Genomic DNA, 18,241 nt, shown 5'->3' with positions numbered 1-18,241 from the left:
TAAACAACCACCAACAGCTGTGAAGAAACGTCACTACAAGCTTGCTGTGACAGCTAATTATTTACAGGGTGGTTAGTAAAAAATTCAAATTTTCTTTCGTTTATTTCAAAACCTTTCACAAAAGATCTACGTTGTTTCTGCTCTCAAGAGGCTTCGGAATGATGTTTCTTTACATGTGCATTAAGCAGAGATTTGTACTGATAGGATTTAGCACATAACGAGCACGGAAACACGACCCCGACATGGGTCAGCTCGTGTGTCCTTCTGGCACTTAAACTTTTGAATTGCTTCGGGCACATCGCGCAACTGTACGGCCGATCAGTGGAATGCACACTTTCGTGTAGCTTCAACGCTTGCCTGTGAAATGCAACAGAAGTTTCGTTAAGCTGTTACATATATTGCACTAGAAAAACGGTGCAGCAGCCAGAACTTACTTATCCTTGAACGGTTTACCACAGATCGCGCATGGAAAGTTCCGTTCGTTAGTGTGTGTGGAGGAAATGTGCTTTTTGTAGCCGCTAGGTTGTCTGAACGTTTTCGAGCATATTTCACACTTGTACGGTTCACCCATGCCGTGGCGTGATCGCTAGCGAATTGGAAAGGCAAGAATATGTTCAAACAAGTTCAATGTTAGTTCCTAGTTCTGACAGCGTGGTTTTCTTACCATGTGCGCATTGTACGAGTTGATGTGAGCAAAACCCCTCCCGCACGGTTCGCAGGATTTTACAATTTTCTTCAAGTGTACCGCTTGTATATGGCGTGCGAGATTCGACTGATTTCTCATTTGTGTGGGACAGTGTGGACAAGCGTACAGTGTTGGCTCGTTCGTATGAATACGAACGTGGTATGACAGATTGCGCACCAGTTTGCCACACGTGACGCATAGCTGTTTTTTGAATTTGGTCGTGCCAGTTCCTTCGTTTTGTATTTTACTTGACACAACTGCTGTGGTTGTTGTGCACGGTGTAAGGCTTTCTGACTGCCTTTCATTTTTGTTTCTCTTTTCGTTAGCCTCGTCGCTAATAAGAGTTTCGTCGGATTGTTCCTCGAGTCCTTCCAAATCATTTAAAGACACTTCGGTTAGATCTTGGCTCAAACCGTTGCGCTCCTTACATGTTTGGCTACCTCGTGGGTAGACCACTTTTTTATTTTGGATTCCCAAGATGTCACAAAATACAATTTTTTATAATGTCTTTATCACGCGTTACGCAGTTACGGGAGCACGTCCACTAGCGGATGAGAACGAAAAGAGAAGAGAATGCGTGGTGGGAACGACGGCTTTTTATAATCTTTTTAACGGGAAATAGTTTAGTCTGGTTAAGTTGGTAACTATTGCTCAAATTAGGGTGCTCGAATAATGTTGCTCGAATTAGGGTGCTTGAATTAGGGTGTTCGAATTAGAGTGTTCGAATTAGAGTGTTCGATATTTTGAATTGACGGTTGACGTCAGCTCCGGACTGTGGTGAGGCTATAACGTGGTCGCCACAGTGCTCCCCTGCTAGACTGGAGTTACCGGTAACGAACGGGGATGATGACACGTCGCTGTGAACGCGTAACTCCGGTCGAGAAGTCGTTCGGAGGTGACGGCTCTGTCGGTGGTGGTGAAGCTGGTGGTGGTGGCGCTGATGGTGGTGAAGCTGGTGGTGGTAGCGCTGGTGGTGGTGGCGTATACTCTGCTGCAGATGGTGGCGTAAGCTGTGTCACTGGCTCGGGTTGCTGGAGTGAGTAGCACGGTTTCAGGCGGTCAATAGAGATGTTAGTTGCCCTCTCGTTGATCAGGACTTCGAATGACTTGTCACTACGCCTAAGCACCTTGTAAGGCCCTTGGTACGGCGGGGTAAGGGCTGGGCGGACGGTGTCATTCCGGACGAAAACGTGGCTGCATGTCCGAAGATCCGAATGGACGAAGGGTGTTGCTTTGTCATGCCAGGCCGTTTGTGTTGGGCGAATGGTGTTCATGGCATACTTAAGCAACTTGGTGAACTCGGTGGTGTCTGGCAGGCTGGTCATCGGGCTGCTATTAAAAAACTCCGCTGGGATCTTTAGCGTGCTTCCATAAACCAGCTCTGCTGGCGAAGCTTTGATGTCGTCTTTGTACGCTGTGCGCAATCCAAGGAGTATGATGGGAAGGTGGTCGGTCCAATGAGCGGTGTTTTTGGTACAAATAGCTGCCTTCAGCGTGCGGTGCCATCGTTCTATCAAGCCGTTGGCCTGCGGATGATAAGCCGTTGTGCGTAGATGTTTGATGCCCAGTAACTGGTTCAGCTCCGCGAAAAGCGTCGACTCGAACTGCCTGCCTTGATCCGTGGTGATGAACGATGGAACGCCAAAGCGAGCTATCCATCCACTGAGTAGGGCTGCGGCTACAGTCGTTGATGTTATGTCAGGGATGGGAATAGCTTCTGGCCAGCGTGTGAAGCGATCGATGATGGTGAGGCAGTAACGATGTCCATTGCTGATCGGAAACGGTCCAACCAGGTCCAGGTTGATGTGTGCGAACCTAGCATCCGGTAATGGGTAGCGTCCTAGAGGGCTGCGGGTATGGCGTTGCACCTTCGTAGCCTGACACGCTAAGCAGTGGCGGACGAAATCTCGCGTATCTCGGCGGATGTTCAGCCAGACGAATCTCTCCGTCATCAGCTTCGTGGTAGTTTTCGCTCCGGGATGACTCATCTGATGAACCGCGCGTAGTAGTTGTTGACGAAACGGTTTCGTGACATACGGACGAATGATGCCGGCGGGGCAATCGCAGTACAAATCCTTGCTGCTGCCAGGTATTGGAACTCGTTGAAGGACCAGGTCCGTCCCTGTTTTCCCGCTGAGGATGTCGGCGAGCTCGGGATCTCGGGTCTGGTCTTCGGCCAATTTCTCGTAGTCGATGGATGTTGATGACTGGATGGGTTCGATTCGGGACAGCAAGTCGGCAGTGACGTTTTCCTGGCCTTCAACATGTCGGATGTCGGTGGTGAACTGACCAATAAAGTCAAGGTGCCGTGCTTGTCTAGGAGAGGCCTTATCCAGCGACTGGCGGAAAGCATAAACCAGCGGTTTATGATCCGTGTAAATATGGAAAGAGCGTCCTTCCAACTGATGACGAAAATACCGGACGGCCAAGTAAACAGCTGCTAGTTCGCGATCGTACGTGGAATATCGGCGCTGTGCGTTGTCGAACTTTCGGGAGAAGAAACCGAGCGGCTGCATCTGCCCGTCGATGACCTGATGTAAGGCGGCGCCGGCAGCGAAATCGGAAGCATCACACCACAGTGATAGTTCGGCGGATGGTACAGGGTGTACCAGCATGGTAGCTTGTGCAAGTTGCCGTTTGCAGTCTTCAAAGGCCGTGTCGGTAGCTGGGGTCCACGTCAACGATGACTTATCTCGCCGTTTGTTGCCGGGAATCATCTCCAGGAGCGGTCCTTGTGCTCGCAGCGCGTGGGGGATGAAGCGCCTGTAGAAGTTGATCATCGCCAAAAATCGCTTAAGCTCCATGACAGTGTTTGGCTTCGGGAACTGACGTATGGTGTCGACTTTCTCTTCCAGTGGTAGGATGCCTGCAGACGTAACACGGTGTCCCAGGAAGGAGATCTCAGGCTGGGCAAACTCGCACTTCGCAAGGTTGATGGTCAAGCCGTGCTGCGTGAGGCGAGCAAATAGCAGTCGCAGGTGTTCGCGATGTTCTTCTGGTGTCTTCGAGGCCACTATAATGTCGTCGATATAGGGAAACACAAAGTTCAAGCCGCGTAGCACATCGTGGATTAGCCGTTGGAACGTCTGCGCCGCACTGCGTAATCCAAAGGGCATCGTCACGTACTCAAACAGGCCGAAAGGAGTGATGATCGCTGTCTTCGGGATGTCCTCTGGATGGATGGAGATCTGGTGGTAGGCTTTCTGTAGATCCACCTTTGAGAAAACGGTTTTTTCTCCCAGTTGCATCGTGAAGTCTTGTAGATAAGGCAATGGATACCGGTCAGGTGTGGTACGCGCGTTGAGGGACCGATAATCACCGCACGGACGCCAGGAACCATCAGCCTTTTTCACCATATGCAGCGGGCTGGCCCAACTGCTACTGGACGGTCTGCAAATTCCTAGCTGCACGAGGGAGTCGAATTCTGCTTTGGCTGCTTGGTACTTGTCGGGTGGAAGACGACGCGAACGGGCGAAAGTTGGAGGACCCGTTGTTTCGATACGATGTACCACCTCGGATTGCATCCGCACACCCGGTGAGTTTGTGATGAGTGTAGGAAACTCGTTCAGCAGGTCGGCCATCGGTGAATTTGCGTCGCACACCTTGACGGCGGTTTGTCGAGTGGTATCCGGAAGTCCTGGCACACGTAGGTTGGTTTGGGCATCCACCAAACAGCGCTGTCGAAGGTCTACTAAAAGATGGTAATGGCGAAGAAAGTCCGCTCCAATGATAGCAGAGCTTACGTCCGCGATAATAAAATTCCACACAAAGCGGCGGCGTAAACTAAAATCAAGTGTACGGAGGGACTCACCAAATACCATGATCGGAGTACCGTTGGCTGCAAACAGTCGCATGGTGGACGGCGTCGGAGGGGTGTAGTTGGCTGGCTTCGGTAACACGGAGACATCGGCACCAGTATCGATCAGGTAACGCTGGTTAGTTCGTCGGTCGATCACCATTAACCGACTGCTCACAGGTGAGATGGTAGCCACCTGCGATCCGATATCTCCTGCGTATCCTCAGGCTGAAGACGACGGCTGGCCGACGCGCCGGCTGACAGGGGCTGGAAACGAACAGGGCTGGCGGCAGGTCCGGGCGGCTGTCCCGTAACGTCGATGGTAGTAGCACTCTCCTTCAGATGGTTCTGTACCGACACGAGATGACACTGGTGGACGTGGGCGCGGTCGACTTTGGGGTTGGTCACGGTTACGACACTCTGTGATGAAGTCGTTAAGTTGCTGTGTGAGTTCGTCCACCTGGCGCGAAATGCGTTGCTCGAAATCGTTGGGGGTGGTGTGCACCCCGGCTACGGCATGGTGCACACTGGTGTTGTTGGATGCGGACAGGCACTCCACCATAGTATCGGCGACGGCAGCTTTCTCAGTTACACTTCCGGGTGCAGCAACGACGGCCGATTGCACATGTGGCGGAAGCTTGTTGATCCAAAGGTCGGTGAGGAGCGTACTGGCCAACGTGTCGCTGGAGGCTCGGTGCATTTCAGCTAGCAGCTGGGATGGCTTGCGGTCCCCTAAGTCCATGCCGTATAGGAGACGATGGAGGCGGCTACGTTGGGATTCCCCAAAATGCTGGAGGATGTTCCGCTTGATGTAATTGTACCGTTCCGTTGCAGGTACATTCTCGATTATCGGCTGGATCTCGTTATACACTCGAAGAGGAATTCGGGCCATCAATACGTGGTAGCGCTTATGGTCCATTTTGGCGGTGATTCCGGTCGCGGCGAACCAATGCTCCAGTGCACAAAAGTATGCAGGCAAATTGTGCAGGTCCATTTCGGGTACACTCAGTCGAACGGCTTGTGCTGCTTCCACTCGAGGATCACTTGCCGTTTCTGCTCCTGTCATGGCATTTGTTGCTTGGGACGTGCCAGTTCTCTCCGTGTTCACCGGGGGTGCATCGTGCGTTGCCGCTTGGGGAGCGGGTTGACGTTCTGGACTATGTTGCATCATCTTTTATTCGCTTGCGAGCACGTGGTTTCACGAGAAGCGAGAACAAAAGAAATGACGTGGTAGTCGGGAGTTGGACTTACTTCAGCGAGACAAAAATGGCGGCTGTCAATGGCGTCGAACGTGCACAATGGCGGCAGTCAACGGCTTTACAAGAAGCGCTTTCTTTTGTCCGGGCTGGAACGATGGCGTCGTTGCTCTTCCTTCTCTTTGGGGACGGCGATGTAACCCGCGGCTCGATCCTCTGTAGCGATGCTGGTTCACGATGCAAGGGAAATACGTCGGTGCGTTTGGAGAACAATGCACTCGGTGCGGGACACTCGCGACACTTACGCACACACGGGCGTGAAGGACACACGCGACGATTACGCACACACGGGCGTGTAGGGCACTCGCGACGATTATGCACACGCGGGCATGTAGGGCACTCGCGACACTTATGTACACGCGGGCGTGAAGGGCACTCGCGACACTTTTATGCACGCGCGGAAACTCGATCGAACACGGTTTTTGTCCTTGCGAAAAAAAAACGACACTCGGCGACGCTTGACACACACTACACGTACCGATTTTACTCGCGGCGTTGACGGACCGGGGCGAACGGGAAGCGCGCAGCGGGGAAAGGCGAAAGCGGGCCGATGATGAATCTGTCGATCGGGGAATCTCGGGAATCACGTCGGGGTCACCAGTTTTGGCTACCTCGTGGGTAGACCACTTTTTTATTTTGGATTCCCAAGATGTCACAAAATACAATTTTTTATAATGTCTTTATCACGCGTTACGCAGTTACGGGAGCACGTCCACTAGCGGATGAGAACGAAAAGAGAAGAGAATGCGTGGTGGGAACGACGGCTTTTTATAATCTTTTTAACGGGAAATAGTTTAGTCTGGTTAAGTTGGTAACTATTGCTCAAATTAGGGTGCTCGAATAATGTTGCTCGAATTAGGGTGCTTGAATTAGGGTGTTCGAATTAGAGTGTTCGAATTAGAGTGTTCGATATTTTGAATTGACGGTTGACGTCAGCTCCGGACTGTGGTGAGGCTATAACGTGGTCGCCACACATGCATCCTTTAGGCACATAATTTCAATCTCAATCGAGCCGGTATCCTTTTGCTTCGACCGTGCCTCGGTTTCATCATTACTGTTGCCCGAGGGAATAGTGCACTGCGAAACCAATTCTCTAAACAGTGCATCATTACTAACGCAAGTGTGGCGGAATTGGACCGATTGATTCAGGATGTCTCTACAGTTCCCACACACTACATACGGTACGGGGTTTGCCGTTTCAAGCTATAAAACGAACAATATATGTTTTGTTAATCATTAGAACAAAAGAAACCGGATCATACTGACCTCTATCCCAGTAAACAGTCCAATGAGCTCGACGGTAAGTGAAGAGGAAAGAATCTCACTGATGGTAACGAATTGTTCGTGTTCTTTACTCAAACAAAACCGACAAACGGTCGAAAATTTGCGTAAATCATCCATACTAATTTCATAATTCACTGGCAGAGGCGTTAGCAAAAATAAGGTAAACAATCACAATGTCAATGAGCTGCCGAAGTAGTTAGACGAGCCCCGTTGTTTACATTCCGATCGACGAAGAGAGTCGATAAAATGAACATTTACGGGGTAAATATGTTCCGAAAACGTATACAATTTAGAATAAAGTTTGGTGATTTGGCCTCTAAATAAATATTTTATAAGCTACATGTGACTTAAAGTAGATTTTTGTAACACTTTTAAAAAATTTAATTCGATTAACCAAGAATTCAATTAGTACAACTTATGGTCCAAACATAGAGCCGGTCTCATGGTACAGTCGTCAACTCGTACGACTTAATAACATGCCCGTCATGGGTTCAAGCCCCAAATAGACCGTGCCGCCATACGTAGGACTGACTATCCTGCTATGGGGGGAAATCAATAAGTCACTGAAAGCCAACGCCACAAGTGGGTTGGCAGGCCTAGACCGGCATCGGTTGTTGAGCCAAAGAAGAAGAGATGGTCCAAACATATCAATTTTGTTAAAACCAGATTTTACGACCTTAAAGGTAAAATGGTAGATTCTTGAGCATGTAGTTCCAAGACGTTTTAATTGACTTATTTACGTTACGTTAAAGTTAAAATGCTTCTATTAGAATATCTAAAGAACAAGAACAGTTTCAATGAAATTTAGAAAAAAAAAACCTAATTGACCAACATTATTTAAATGACAGATGTTTTCAATTTGCTTATTAAACAGTTAGTTATCATGCGTAGGACTGACTGTCCTGCTATGGACACATCAATCACTGAAAGCCAAGCCCACTAGTGATACAGGTAGCCCTTGACCGACATCGATTGTTTTGCCAGAGAAGAGAAGAGAGTCATCATGTAGAGTGTATTCACAAAAACTGGTGATTAACCTGGTATTACGACACTTGATGAGTCATACTGAGCGGCCAGCACTGCAGCAATCGCTATTCATTCATTGCTTTTGAGCTTTACCAATTTATCCAAATCAAGGACACTCTAAGTTATGTTTTTGTATTTTTAGCAGGGTTCTTATTTAGGGTTTCGGAAAGCAATGCAAAGCGTGATACGAATGATTGAAATAAAAAGTAAAATAGATGTATTTTGAGTATTGATGTCAACAACAGATCGGTCGCTTAATTTAAAAAAAAAGATGGAATGTCATGAGTAATAATACATTTCAACTTAGCACATAAATGGATGGATATCACGATCACTATTGATTATACCATTTGTGAAATTTGAGATAAGTACAACTTCCAAAATACAAGCGAAAATATCACGGTGCCACTGGAAAGGCTCACCCAACGATGGCTGGCATTGAGTCGGTTGGCTGCGTTGCAGAGATCGCCTTGGCAAAAGCACATGTACACCTTTTTGTAGTTATAGACGGTGTACGCACAACGATCCTCAGAGTCCGAAGGGCCACGCTGGACGCACATTCGCTGGGTAGCCATATCATAATCTGTTAGAAAGAGTAAAGCAAGTTAGGTGTTATCGGATCGGATCAGAACGGGATTCTTAATAATTGATCAATATTACAATTAATTTCGTTTTAAACATACCATCTTCGCGAAAGGAGCCCATCCCTTCGATTACTTTGCCGCACCAGCCAGACGCACACGGCACTGCCGATACGCCACGTTCGTTTTCGCTCTGTGTAGCATTGAACAGGAACGGATCTTTACAGCTGCCAAGCTCGCTCCGGGATCGACATTGGTAACATCGTTTCAGCAGGGCTAGGGAAAGTAATAAAGAAAAAAACGACGATTCTTGAATTGTGTTTTTTTTTGGTTGGTTCTAAAATCTACATCGCAGGGATCGTAATGCTTCAGCAAACGTTTCTCGTTGCACGCGACATTCTGAAAGTGATCACAAGCCACAGTGACCTTCAGGCATTGTTCAAGGAAGTGGGCTTGCCGTAAGCGTTACATTCACCATCGGATATTGGCCTGTCACAAACAAGTTCTCGTTACTATGAAATCATTGTTTTTATAGGCACGACGTAACAATTTCTAGGATATGCAATATTTGGACACCTTTTTTATGATTTATGTTTAATATTTTCCATATTTTCTTCTATTTTAAACGGAATACACAAAATATGTACAATATACATAAAAATAACATGATTTATCAAAGAGCTTGTTACGTTTTTGATTAAAATTTTTAGTATAAAGCCTTTCTCATAAAGTAAAGTTTTTCGTATAACGAGTATAACTGAACTCGTAGAAAGAGGATCCACTGTTATTGGCTGAATGACATCCTAGTCCAGCGAAACACACAGGCGTGCTCACTCTGCCAGATAGGATTTTTTATGTGCCAGAGCGAGAAAGCTTATATATTTTGTTTGATAGAATAGAAACTTAGTTGATTGGAAGATTTGCAGACCCGGAAAGGATCTTTGTTATTTCGTTGAATTAACTCACCGTTTGTAATTGCAATCTCCGTTGATAGCAAAAGCAATGTAATCGATGCAAACCAAGCGTGAAACGATCCATTCCTATGAAACATCACTCAATACGTGTCACCGTCCTAATTGATTGAACTATGTTTTGCGTATTGATGACTCGTTTGCAATGCTGCAAATCGGATGGCTAAAGTGAGCGCGGGAGTTTGATAAGCTTCCGGAGCTTTGTAAGCAAGCGCGAAACGTTTTATTATTGTTTATTTACTGCTAAAGTTACTTTGAGCACTCTGAGCATGCGCAAGCCTTCCGGAGTGGTCTGGTGAAATTTATTGCAAAACCAATGTAAACATTAAAATGTCAAACAGCTGCAGCAGCAGTTAGACGAGGTGTATTGCTCGCGTCCTACATCGACATCGAAAATCGATGTACGCAATGGCTGAAGTAGTGAATAGAGCTAACGTAAAAACATAATGAAATTTAGTTTGTTATAGGTTAACTGGGAGTACCGTATTATACGGGATCATTCCACATATGATGTGCCTTTTTTTAAAGTACTCCTTAAGTTGAAAGATTTTTTGGGAGTCAATAGTATTTGAACGAAATGTAAGTCGCGTTTTCAGGACGAAATAAAGCAATAATTATAGCAAAACAAAAAACGCTTCTTAAATGCAAATATTTAAGGAGCAATTATGTATTAGACCCGTGTCATTGCTTTTTCGCATGCGATTTTATCGAAAGGTCAGCCAAATTTTTGTATGAGATTCCCGTACAACATTTGAACAGATCTTCCGATATAATCGTATGCGAAAAAGCAATGACACCAGCCTAAGTGTTTTTATGTGAAGTTATATCCATCAAACAAAACTTAGTTCAATAAATAGTTATTAAAAATATAAATAAAAAATCAAATAAAAATAAAAATCAAATACTCCTTCGTAATATAATTATAATAGTTTCCTGATTTGTTCAAATTGACGGTGTTAGGTTATAGAGAAATGTACAATTTGAGTACAATGTACGTGTTCCAGAAGGAAAATCCATGTTTTAAATAAAGCCCACCTGGACGTTGCAAAGTTTTTAAATTTTGTCGATGAAAACCGACATCGCGCCCGTCGAAGTGTCCTACCCCCGTACCATACGCCACCGGGCGAAATGTCAGCGCGCTGTCAATTGACGGCGTTTTTTTTCTACCCCATTGTTGCAGTGCAGCTAAAACTATCGCGTTTCGACGACCCGCAAGCAATTGGTAGGGCATTTGCGTGGTGTTTTTTGCAAGGTTTCTGGTTAGATTCATCATCAATCCATCCGTCTGCGTTGCGTATCGTGCGGCTCGACAGAAAGGAATCAGAAAAAGCACGGAATCAGAGCCTGTATCGTAACGCCCCGTTTGGAAGAGAGGAACGATGTACACCGCGCAAAGCTGAAGTGGGAAAGTGGAAAACAAAAAAAAAGCAATAAAAAAGAACCTGGCACCATTAAGCGTTGGGCTAAGAATGGCGATTGATGGTCGGCACTAGGAAGCAATGTACTGTAATCATTTGTTAGCAACATGTAAGTAAAAGTGGTTCCGCTGTTTGTGTTCCGTGTGTTCATATATTTTGGCATTATTTGTTGTTTGTTGGTTTTTGCCTTTGCTTGTAGCATTCGAAACGAAACAAATCTATGACCCTCGATGTATCCAGCCCGATCCGACTGAGTGTGACATTGAACGCGGAAAACCCAAAAAGGTCACAATTGCAGGCGGTTGCCATTGAATTTCCTCCGGGAGGCCACCAAATTAATTGCACAACGAACCGGTTTGTCACGCGAGGGTTCGGAGCTACAGTGCCGAAAAACGACGAACCGGACGAAATTATCCTGCCCGTAAGCATTTCCGGAGAACGGTCCGGCACGGTGGTTACCACAGAGGTTTTTCTTTTCGTGAAACCCGTACCAAAACGCACACGCACCCAAAGCAAGGCATCTTAAAGGATTGAGGGACGCAACAGCTGCTTCAAGCTGAGGCACGCATAAAGGTAAGAGGCAAGCTTGAGATCTAGTCACCTGTGCGGTGATTGTGTTCTCACTCTATCAAGTGTACTCGTCCTCTTTCGGCTGTGGTGCAAGTACTGATGAGTTTTCATCCCCTTTTTGCTCTACTCCATTGTTCGGTCCGGGCGCGCGCTAGGCAATGCCATCGGCGGTTAGTGGCGGCGGAGGTCACGGCGGCGGTGGTGGTGGTGGTGGTGGAGGTGGCAGTGGCGGTGGCGGCAATATGAATCCGCAGACGAACGAGGAGTGCGGCATACGGGACGTGTGGCGCCACAACCTGGACGAGGAGTTTCGCACCATACGGCTGATCGTGCAGAAGTACCATTACGTCGCGATGGACACGGAGTTTCCGGGTGTGGTCGCGCGGCCCGTCGGTGAGTTCCGGTCATCGGCCGACTACCAGTACCAGAGCCTGCGATGCAACGTGGACCTGCTGCGCATCATCCAGCTCGGGCTGACGTTCATGGACGATGACGGGCGCACGCCGGCCGGCTTCTCCACCTGGCAGTTCAACTTCAAGTTCAACCTGAGCGAGGACATGTACGCGCAGGACTCGATCGATCTGCTGCTCAACTCGGGCATCCAGTTCAAGAAGCACGAGGAGGACGGCATCGACCCGCAGGACTTTGCCGAGCTGCTGATGACGTCCGGCATCGTGCTGATGGACAACATCAAGTGGCTCAGCTTCCACTCCGGCTACGACTTTGCCTACCTGCTGAAGCTGCTCACCGACCAGAACCTGCCGGCGGAGGAGGGCGACTTTTTCGAGCTGCTGCGGATCTACTTCCCGACCATCTACGACGTGAAGTATCTGATGAAGTCGTGCAAAAATCTCAAGGGCGGCCTGCAGGAGGTGGCCGACCAGCTGGAGCTGCGACGGGTCGGCCCCCAGCACCAGGCCGGCTCGGACTCGCTGCTCACCGGGATGGCGTTCTTCAAGATGCGAGAGGTACATAGCAGCGGTTGCTTTGCAATCGTTACCGACCACAGCGCCGGTGACGCGAAACACGGTGACAGCCCGAACCGTAGCCGCAACAGTAGCGGCATCGGGAGCTTTGAGTGCACCTGTGCCGATCGGTACGAGCGTTGCCTGCGCCAGTCGCTGCATCACATCGATACGCGGCTGAAGTGCCACCGCAAGCCGGAAGACTAGAAGTGGTGGTGGTGGTGGTGGTGGGTGATGAGGGCAGATAGGAGATGGGAGGACGAACAAAGCGGGCACACATGCCCAGCCAAGCGGATAACTTGCCTTCGCATACGCTACAACCGATCACGGTATTTTACAGCGGTTTTGCGCGACATGTGGCTGTGTACGGGCCGGAGGCGAACTGTGGCGCGTGTAGGCCAATTTAGACAGTGCAATAGTGTACAGTTGGTTGCAGAGTGGCAATTGGTGTAGCTCGGTGAAGCTCCCATGTGAAGAGTAGACTAAACAGAGTTTTCCAGGGGTTCTCATAGTTGTGGGACACTTTTTTGTTTCTTTCTTATGGGAAGGTAATTTCATATGATGGAAATTGGACTCTATGGTACCTTTTTCGAATAGGCTCCTTGGATTTGTTCCTATTGGATTTGTCCAACAAGAGTGCTATAGAGTCCAATTCCCATTATATGAAGTTCATTTCACATGGAAAGAGTAAATAAAGTGCCCCACAGCTAGAACTCCTGAAAACCCCTGTAATTCACAGCGCCACACAGTTTCTTAACTCGCACTCGACGCCGCTCCGTCCCTTACTCACCGCGTGATGTGAGCAAGGGTCAGTCGGCAATATGATAACTGAGACAGGTTCTCCGTATTTTTGCGTTGTGGTGGTTTTGGGTTTAAATCTTGAGTTCCTTACTCCTAGCCGCAAGAAGAGATAGAGAGAGAGAGAGAGACACAGGATCGTGTGGATGAAACGTGTAGGAAATGGAATGTTGTTGAATTTATCGAACTTTGGAATAGAATTTATATTTGAATCGGCTGCCAGCACAGCTGCAAGCAATGCAATTCGCGTGTTATTTTCCTACCCTGAGGCTCTCATCCACAACCAGCATATAGTAGGGATTAACCGGTGGGGCATCCAAGGGGCAGGCGGGCAGAAAACCTCACACCTCATGGTAGTAGCACTTTATTCACTCTTTGTCTCTTTTTTTCTTTCTTTCTCTCTTTCCCCGCCGGACCGATGGTTTGGCGCGAAAACCACACCGGACGCGTAGATGTTCTTTGAGGACAATATTGACAATGCCAAGTACTGTGGGCATCTGTACGGGCTCGGAACATCTTTCGTCGCGAACGGCAACAATTCGGCACCGGGCGGTGGTGGAAGCGGCGGCGGTGGTGGCGCCGGCAGCGGCGGCAACAGCGGTACGGGTGGATCGGGCGGTACCGGCGGTGGTGCTTCCTCCGGCACGGGCGGCAACAGCGGCAACAGCAACACGACCGGAGGCAACAGCGCAAACAACAACAGCAATAGTACGCAATTAAGCTATTAATTCCTTCCTTCCCTCCTTCCCGCACTCGATACTCCAGATCACTCTTACTCTATCCCTCTCTCTTTCTCTCTCTTTCTAACTCTATCTATCTCCTCCCCCGATTGATCGTTTTTGAGCTAGTTAGAGCCATTGGTTTGCGTTAAAACAGACACTTCTTCTCGTTGGTTTTGTGAACATGCGGTTTAGATCGTACTATTTCTTGCAGGTAAACCGGAGCGGTAGAGCCAGCCAGGAGAGGGTATGGAACCGTGTCTAGGAGGCGCACAATCCCATAACCCACAGCACAGCACGCCCGTGATTGAGGAGCAGTCTTTATGTTTTTCGCGGACTCGATCACCGCTGGATTCGAACAACGTGTGCCGGTCATCAGCCATCCCTTGTTGCGTCGTGGTCGTGCGCGAATTGTTAAAAAATCCTTCCCTGCCCACACACACACACACACATACACCGCTTGGGAGTGCTTGTTGCTGCAGACGAACCGATTACGATAAGACATACAAAGTTTACGACCTTGACCCTTTGCAAAGTGATTAAGTGTAGAAAATGCGAAAAATTCAGCAGGTGTAATAATAATAATAAAAAAAAACACACACAGTTGTCAACAACCGTTACGAAGTCATTTTAGAATTGAAATGGGTGCTAAAGCGTGGTTTATGGGGTCTGGATCCTTTGTCTCGGGTAAAATATTACCGGCTTCGATGGACTCGACAGATGGGTTGAAGCCGCTCGTGCTATATCGAAAGACTGGTTGCTCCGTTCAGTGTCTGTAGTAGTGATGGGTAAAGTTGGGAACAATCCGAAGTCGACTCCGATACTATTCCGATAACTTCCAAACCGACTCCGGAAGGTAGGTCCAGAATTATCTGGAATCGTTCGGAATCGTCCGGAGTCGTTAGGAGTCGTTCGGAGTCCGAGTCCGAAGTCGACTGGAGGCATCTGGAGTCGTTCGGAGTCGGCCGGAGTCGTTAGGAGTCTGAATCCCCCGAGTCGTCGGGAGTCATCGGAGTCGTTAGGAGTTTTAATCTCCTGAGTCGTCGGGAGTCATCGGAGTCGTCCGAAATCGCCCGGAATCGTTTGGAGTCGTTTGCAGTCGTTCGAAGTCGTCCGGAATCGACTGGAATCACAGTCATTCGGAGTCGTCCAGAGTCGATCGGTATCGGAGTAGATCGGAGTCAACACGAGCCGTCCGATGCAATGTGCTTGTGATCAGGCATTTCATTTCGTTGTGTTTTTCGACTTTCACTTTGCACGAGCACTTCGTATACAGGCCTCTGTTTCGAAGGCTGATTCTGGCCGACTCTGACTCCAACCGATTTCGGATGACTCCGAGCGATTCCGGATGACTCCTAACGACTCCGGCCGACTCCGAACAACTCCAGGTGAATCCGAACAACTCCGGTTGACTCCAGACAGCTCCAAACGACTCCGGACGACTCCGGACGACTCTGGACGACTCCTGATAACTCCGACTAGTGGTTCCCATTTTGATGGAGTCGGGATCGGGCTAAGAATAGTCAATAGACAAAAATTTATGACTACGAAAAAATTGCAAAAAATGAAACACGCAAAAAAAACAAAAAATTGTGTCAAGCGTTGGTGATTTTAAGGTCAAATTAGGGGAATAGATCGTTGCAAAATTCTCTCTTTTGATGAACGTTAATTAAACTAAATATATAATACGAAAAACTGAGGAGTGTGGAGTACATATCACATTATAAAATAATTTAAATATTCTTTGCTACATACGGAAGGATTTACACGCGGATTGTTAATTACAAGATGGTCCGTGGATTTTACAAAATAAGAATAAAAAAGACATTGTACGTAATTCTCAATCTAAATTAATCGCAATGCAACGTTTTTTTGTGGAGAGTTAAGGAACTACCGTGCTTAAACAATCATTTACATTAACGATATTAGTTCATTACTTTACATGCATAAAACATGAGTTTTTCGAAAGATTGTTCGGTGTCATTGTCGTAGTAAAAGTATTGCTTAGTCAACAATTTGACTTGATTCCATTCGGGGCTTCTATCTCTCTCTCCATTCCATTCATATTTACAATTGGTTTGTTATGCTGATTGGCCAAACGTTAGGCTTTACCGGACACCGATTTGCCTGCCTGTGTTGCTTTGATCTGGGGGCTGATTTCTGAGACTAATTGGCATGCACCGCTGCACCGGGTGGTATCCCTGGTAACCACAGGCTGTGCGCTTGCCGTCACCCCTCATCCGCCGGCAGCTCTCATTAGACTCAGCCAATTAGGGTACTTCGCCTGCACCCGGGTCTGTACGAGCCTATATACGTTTGGGAAAAACACTCACCTACACAGTATAAAGTATGGAGCACAAATTAAAAACAGCATCCGTTTATCCCATCACTCCGCTTAATGGGTTTTCCATGTTTTACCTTTACACCGGCGCAGTCTTTCGCGCTTGATTGTATGCCACGGGAAAACGCATCAGACACGCTTTAGCGTGATTCGATTTACCGCCCGCGCTGGAAAACCCTTTTTATCGAGGGGCACACAGCAATTGGTATGGCGTGTGTCAATTCGTATTGAAACTAATAGAACTCAACGCACTGTGCCATGTTGCGTGAGTTGATGGGACGACATTTTACTATTTACAAAAATGGAACAAAATGACTGCTATTCTGCTTTGCAAAATGGCACCCAATGGTGATTGGTTTGCTAAATTGGCTTACACCGTGTTGCGAGACGATGTTAGGAGAAATCCTAATAACATGGGGAACCTATTTTGTACGACCAATGTGTTGAGTGTGTGTCAAGGCGCTGTACATAATTAGTAATGGCTTTTCCCAAACAAAGCCGTGGTGTTTGTTAATTGTTTCGCACACGAAAGCAAAACTAACCATTATGGTTGTGAGATTGTTCGGGGCGATAAATGTTCTGTTTGAATTTCTATTAAGAAAGATGCTTGTTAAGATAGTAGTAGCTGGAATGAGTGATAGAATGAATGATGGACTTCATTGGACGTATAGAATTGTACCGTTTGAAATAGTGGGCAATGTAAGCTGTTCTTTATTGACTGCAACGCTTGAATTGTTGTAATGCGGAACTGTAACACCCGATCTGTTGTATCGTGCCCCAAGGGCGATAACGAAGGATTAAAGATAGGATTCGCCGTCAAGACGAAGGCTTTGCTTCCATAAGGAAGATATGTGCCTACTGCGGATCACCTCGTTGGGTCAGATCAGATACGTTCAATTATGCTGATCTTATTAACGAATAATGCTAGTAGGCAATGATTTTTCTTTCTTTTTACTTGGTGTAATAATAGTCGTGATCGATTCCAGATTTAATCTAGCAGCGTGACATGTTATAAGATTTCACGTTTTGACGGCTGTACCACAGGACTAATCGCGATGTTAGTAGTTACGAAAGTGATTTTTATGTACACAAAAAAATTTACAAATTTAGTGATGTCTCTGAGGCTCAGCTCCGGACAGGATTGTAGCTAAAGGAGTCTCTTCCTCTTGAATTATATACAATCGTTGCTGTCAGTGGCCAGTTTAACATTTCTCCATTTCTATTGGCTGACTCTGTGTTGTCAAATTCTTCAATACTTATAGCATAATTAATTATTTAACATTTAAAGATATGTATACCGGTTTTGAGCTAGAAGCGCCACTAGCAGATAGTGTCATGCTACTGCCACCTAGCATAGAAGAAACACGAAAGGCTATCCGTCGGCTGAAAAATAACAAGACACCCGGAACCGACGGAATTGCAGCCGAACTGGTCAAGAATGGAGGTGCACGACTAGAAAACGAGATTCATCAAATTGTTACTGAGGTGTGGGATAGCGAATCGATGCCTTGTGATTGGAATCTCGGCATCATCTACCCCATATACAAGAAGGGAGATAGGTTGGACTGCAACAACTACAGGGGTATTACGGTGTTGAATACCGCCTATAAATATTCTCCCTGATCCTTCAGGATCGCCTTGTCCCGCACGTCGAAGAGATAGTCGGAAACTATCAAAGAGGATTCCGAAACGGAAAATCTACCACTGATCAGATCTTCACCATGCGGCAGATCTTGGAGAAGATGGCTGAATACAGACACGACACATACCATCTCTTCATTGACTTCAAAGCCGCATATGATAGCATAGCCAGGGTAAAACTGTATGACGC

At 47.2% G+C, this 18,241-nt stretch overlaps 5 protein-coding genes across 6 annotated transcripts; 1 reads left to right on the top strand and 4 right to left on the bottom strand.

Moving 5' to 3' along the window:
- Positions 1–72: 72 nt before the first annotated feature.
- LOC121601469 (zinc finger protein 333-like) lies at positions 73–7,138 on the bottom strand. Its single transcript, XM_041930298.1, has 5 exons — positions 7,004–7,138; positions 6,714–6,940; positions 665–1,115; positions 435–586; positions 73–357 (listed from the first exon to the last, which is right to left on the bottom strand). The coding sequence occupies exons 1-5, from the start codon at positions 7,136–7,138 to the stop codon at positions 144–146; spliced, it is 1,179 nt and encodes a 392-aa protein (XP_041786232.1). The 3' UTR covers positions 73–143.
- LOC121601473 (uncharacterized protein K02A2.6-like) lies at positions 1,037–4,644 on the bottom strand. The gene has a single exon (XM_041930302.1). The coding sequence runs from the start codon at positions 4,642–4,644 to the stop codon at positions 1,510–1,512; it is 3,135 nt and encodes a 1,044-aa protein (XP_041786236.1). The 3' UTR covers positions 1,037–1,509.
- Positions 7,139–8,241: 1,103 nt separating the features above from the next.
- Positions 8,242–9,899, bottom strand: LOC121601466. The gene is made up of 3 exons (XM_041930292.1): positions 9,595–9,899; positions 8,731–8,904; positions 8,242–8,630 (listed from the first exon to the last, which is right to left on the bottom strand). The coding sequence occupies exons 1-3, from the start codon at positions 9,677–9,679 to the stop codon at positions 8,389–8,391; spliced, it is 501 nt and encodes a 166-aa protein (XP_041786226.1). The 5' UTR covers positions 9,680–9,899; the 3' UTR covers positions 8,242–8,388.
- An 853-nt stretch (positions 9,900–10,752) lies between these two features.
- Positions 10,753–14,683, top strand: LOC121601470 (CCR4-NOT transcription complex subunit 7-like). Of its 2 annotated transcripts, none has more exons than XM_041930300.1 (5): positions 10,753–11,126; positions 11,217–11,590; positions 11,743–12,555; positions 13,803–14,058; positions 14,284–14,683. In XM_041930300.1, exons 3-5 carry the CDS (start codon positions 11,746–11,748, stop codon positions 14,298–14,300), a joined length of 1,083 nt encoding a protein of 360 aa, XP_041786234.1. In that variant the 5' UTR covers positions 10,753–11,126; positions 11,217–11,590; positions 11,743–11,745; the 3' UTR covers positions 14,301–14,683. The 2 variants fall into 2 exon arrangements, with proteins under 2 accessions (XP_041786234.1, XP_041786233.1); XM_041930299.1 differs by having other exon boundaries at positions 14,265–14,298.
- A 541-nt stretch (positions 14,684–15,224) lies between these two features.
- On the bottom strand, positions 15,225–16,444 carry LOC121601471. Its single transcript, XM_041930301.1, has 2 exons — positions 16,403–16,444; positions 15,225–15,582 (listed from the first exon to the last, which is right to left on the bottom strand). The coding sequence occupies exons 1-2, from the start codon at positions 16,441–16,443 to the stop codon at positions 15,318–15,320; spliced, it is 306 nt and encodes a 101-aa protein (XP_041786235.1). The 5' UTR covers position 16,444; the 3' UTR covers positions 15,225–15,317.
- Positions 16,445–18,241: the final 1,797 nt, after the last annotated feature.

This window comes from Anopheles merus, unplaced genomic scaffold (assembly GCF_017562075.2).
Source record: "Anopheles merus strain MAF unplaced genomic scaffold, AmerM5.1 LNR4000097, whole genome shotgun sequence".
Taxonomy (NCBI): Eukaryota; Metazoa; Arthropoda; class Insecta; order Diptera; family Culicidae; genus Anopheles; species Anopheles merus.
Note: the sequence above shows the minus strand (reverse complement) of the source record. Positions and strands in the feature narration are given on the sequence as shown.

Excerpts from the sequence above, each read along its gene's own strand:
- LOC121601473 (XM_041930302.1), bottom strand. The coding sequence starts at position 4,644 with ATGGTGATCGACCGACGAACTAACCAGCGTTACCTGATCGATACTGGT.
- LOC121601469 (XM_041930298.1), bottom strand. The coding sequence starts at position 7,138 with ATGGATGATTTACGCAAATTTTCGACCGTTTGTCGGTTTTGTTTGAGT. Across the intron at positions 6,941-7,003 it reads GACTGTTTACTGGGATAGAG|CTTGAAACGGCAAACCCCGT; the intron begins GTCAGTATGATC and ends TTCGTTTTATAG. Across the intron at positions 358-434 it reads GGTAAACCGTTCAAGGATAA|GCAAGCGTTGAAGCTACACG; the intron begins GTAAGTTCTGGC and ends TGCATTTCACAG.
- LOC121601466 (XM_041930292.1), bottom strand. The coding sequence starts at position 9,679 with ATGTTTCATAGGAATGGATCGTTTCACGCTTGGTTTGCATCGATTACA. Across the intron at positions 8,905-9,594 it reads GGAGATTGCAATTACAAACG|CCCTGCTGAAACGATGTTAC; the intron begins GTGAGTTAATTC and ends TACTTTCCCTAG. Across the intron at positions 8,631-8,730 it reads GGGCTCCTTTCGCGAAGATG|ATTATGATATGGCTACCCAG; the intron begins GTATGTTTAAAA and ends TCTTTCTAACAG.
- LOC121601470 (XM_041930299.1), top strand. The coding sequence starts at position 11,746 with ATGCCATCGGCGGTTAGTGGCGGCGGAGGTCACGGCGGCGGTGGTGGT. Across the intron at positions 12,556-13,802 it reads CGTTCTTCAAGATGCGAGAG|ATGTTCTTTGAGGACAATAT; the intron begins GTACATAGCAGC and ends CCGGACGCGTAG. Across the intron at positions 14,059-14,264 it reads CGCAAACAACAACAGCAATA|ATCGTACTATTTCTTGCAGG; the intron begins GTACGCAATTAA and ends CATGCGGTTTAG.
- LOC121601471 (XM_041930301.1), bottom strand. The coding sequence starts at position 16,443 with ATGCTGTTTTTAATTTGTGCTCCATACTTTATACTGTGTAG. Across the intron at positions 15,583-16,402 it reads CCATACTTTATACTGTGTAG|CCCGATCCCGACTCCATCAA; the intron begins GTGAGTGTTTTT and ends GACTATTCTTAG.